This window comes from Pinus tabuliformis, chromosome 2_1, assembly GCF_031772625.1.
Source record: "Pinus tabuliformis cultivar Carrire ecotype Pingquan chromosome 2_1, CPIR1, whole genome shotgun sequence".
In the NCBI taxonomy this organism is placed as follows: Eukaryota; Viridiplantae; Streptophyta; class Pinopsida; order Pinales; family Pinaceae; genus Pinus; species Pinus tabuliformis.
This window is the reverse complement of record NC_142299.1, coordinates 802,417,399-802,420,623: the sequence shown is the minus strand read 5'-3', so window position 1 is coordinate 802,420,623 and position 3,225 is coordinate 802,417,399. Positions and strand designations below refer to the sequence as shown.

Sequence of the window (3,225 nt, the reverse complement as noted above, 5' to 3'; positions counted from 1 at the left end):
AATCGAATGCACCGCTTAGCATTAATTCCATTTGAAGTTAATATAAACTTTTCAACGTTTTCATAAAGCACCATCTTGATTGCATATTAAATCATTGCAATAGTTTTAAGGACCATTGCATATTAAATCATTGCAATAGTTTTAAGGACCAATGAAATACATGAAATACTTGATGGTTTTATTTGGCCTCTCCCTGAAGCAAAGAAACTATTTGGTGGATATTATTTATACTATATATTTGTTGAACGCATTTATTTTTCATTTATTCATGTTTTCCAAAATCGAGACTGATGCATAATTTATACAGTTAAAAATGAATGTGAAGAGCTCTGCAACAAAAAACCTAATGGCGGCAAGGCAGTGAAACCCTTGGGGCGGCGCGAAGGAAGGGCCAGAAGGCCGACAGCAACCCGGACCAGCAGAAATCGGCAGAGAACCGGGCAACAACGGTATGACAGAAGATGTCAGGAGGGGAGAGATCCCCTCCTATCGAGATACGGTGGCAGGAGAGGGACAGAGTAGCCAGGAGACAGAGGAACGGAAGAGCGCAGGACCAGTGCTAGGAACTTCCTGGCAAACAGGTCGCAGAGGAAAGTGCCTGCCATGTGCAGCGGAGAGACCCAGATTCGTGATTCCAGCGAATAAACTGGAAAAGTACAGAAGCTATATGAGGGATCATGCCCTTATCTGCAAGTTCGTAGGAGTCTGGCCATCGGAAAGAGATCTTACCAAGTGGATCCAACAAAAATGGCAGCCCCAAGGCCACATCGAGCTCAAGCTGGGAGCGAAAGGCTTCTTCACGGTAATCTTCTTTAACCTACAAGATAAGGAAAAGGTCTTTGAAAATGGCCCATATTTTTATTACAATGCTGGTTTGTTCATGCGTTTCTGGGAAGAATGTTACAACCCTGATAAAGAAACCTTTCTAGCTGCGCCTGTCTGGGTTCGCTTATTCGGGCTCCCCATAGACTTCTGGGACCCGGAAATCTTGGAGGGGATAGGAAACTCAATAGGCAGTTTCGTGAAAATAGCAGAAACCACGAAGAAAGGAAGATACACCTCGTACGCAAGGATCTGTGTTTATATGAACCTAGCAAACCCTATCCCAGACACCATAGAACTTGAATATCATGAAGATGTTTGGCAGCAGAACATAGACTACGAACACATCTCGTTTAGGTGCCGTAGGTGCCATGTCCATGGACATCTGGCAAAGGAATGCCCGATAACACGGGAGGAAGAAGAAAGTAGAAGCTCCCTGCAAAAAAAAAGAGAGCCAACAGATCAGGAGGAATACCAAGAGGTGAAAAACAAAAGGAGAGTAAACAAGGAAACCCCCCCGAAAGGAAGGAAGGAAAAACAACCAGCCCCAGAGAAACCAAACAGCTTTGCAGTTCTGCAGGTAGAGGATGAAGAGGAAGACCAACCCATGGAAAATCAAGAGGATAAGGGGTCGGACAGTAGTGAGAGCAGCGAAAGAAACCACTCAAAAAGGAAAGCCCCAAGCGAGCCAACAGAGAAAGGTAAAGAACAAGAAGAACAAGCCGAACAGATGGATACAGACCAAGAGAATAGCAGAGAAGAACTAAGTCAAGAGGAAGTAGTCTTGAGAAAACTACTGAACGAATGGAAGAACCTGGATGAGAGGTTTATCCCGGAAGAACAAAAGAGGCTGTACGCAGAAACCTTCCAGCAATACAAAGCAAAACTTGGAAAAGGCAAAGCCTCCCCCGAAGAACCCCAAGAGACCCAACAGGAAAGCAGACCTGATCAGCAAGGACAAGGTAAAGGGGGGAAAAAGAGGAAGAAAAAACCTTAAGGACTCTATCCAACTCATGGGAGAAATGTTAGTCAACACAGGGAGAGTAGTCCCGCTATCAGCGGTATTCCAAAACCTATCCCAAGTTAACCAATGATCTTGACATCTTGGAATATTAGAGGCTTAAACAGCAAAGGAAAACAGAGACATCTGGCAGCAAGACTGAAGAAGGACAAACCCCAAATTATGCTTATCCAAGAAACTAAAATCTCAGGCCAAAAGATGGAGGAAATTCTCAACAAAATAAAACCGAGATATGAACACGTAACTATAGATGCCAAAGGGAGTGCAGGAGGGATAGCAATTATTTGGAATCCAGCAGAAGTCCTAACCGACTGGTGGATAGGAATGCCAAGAATCCTGACAGGGAGATTCAGGCTCATAGGGCAAAGCGAATGGGTGGCAATCTCGGCTGTCTACGGGCCCCATACCCATGCTGATAGAGGCCTGTTTCTCAACCAGTTGGCAAAGCTCAGGAATATGCACCAGGAGCAGAGATGGATCCTGGCTGGCGACTTTAACTTAATCACTTCTAGAGAAGAGAAAAAAGGTGGCATAAACAGAGAAGACCCGGAGATGGAAAGATTCAGAGACGTTCAAACAGAATTAAGGGTGGTTGATATCCCAACTATAAACGGGAAATTCACCTGGAATAATAGAAGAGGCGGGACCAAACAAATTGCTTCAAGATTGGACAGATTTTTAATCTCATAACACATAGTTGGGCTGGAGATCTTCTACGAAGCCTCTATCCTACCCTCAATAGGGTCTGACCACTGGCCAATAAAGCTCGAAATAGCCTTGAACAATCCGAATAAAAAGAGGCCCTTCCGGTTCGAGTCCTTCTGGCTTAGAGCTCCTGATTTCATAGACAAAGTAAGGAGCTGGTGGCAGGATAGCAAGAGTGGAAAGGAAGGCCGCAGCAAAATGCACTCTTTTCAGCTCAGACTCAAAGAAATCAAGAGCAAAATCAAGAAGTGGAACAGGGAAGAATTCAGCAATATTCAGCAGGAGCAAGGCAAACTCCAGTCCAGATTGGAAAGAATACAACAGCAAATCATCTTGGAAGGTCGAAATGAAGAGCTGGCTGAGGAGGAAGGCAGGGTAATCACTCAAATGGAAGAAAGGCGAAAGCAGGAGGAAATTCTATGGAAGCAGAAATCTCGGGTCCAATGGCTAAAGGAGGGGGAAAAAACTCCAAATTCTTCCATAAAGCAATGCTGAGTCATCGCCAGCACAACAAAATCTTCTCCTTGAAAGACAGTCAGGGAAATAGAGTGACGCAACAGACAGAAATAGAACAACTCTTGGTGGATCACTTCAAAGGCATTCTCACTGAACCAAATGTCAACAAATCTGAGGACATAGACAAGGTTTGCCAACATATCCCTAAGAAAGTCTCCAGA

General features: G+C 44.4%; 1 protein-coding gene across 1 annotated transcript; it reads left to right on the top strand.

Annotated features, from left to right (window-relative positions):
• The first annotated feature begins 1,912 nt into the window (after positions 1–1,912).
• On the top strand, positions 1,913–2,533 carry LOC149202999 (uncharacterized). Its single transcript, XM_089401745.1, has one exon. The coding sequence runs from the start codon at positions 1,913–1,915 to the stop codon at positions 2,531–2,533; it is 621 nt and encodes a 206-aa protein (XP_089257871.1).
• Positions 2,534–3,225: the final 692 nt, after the last annotated feature.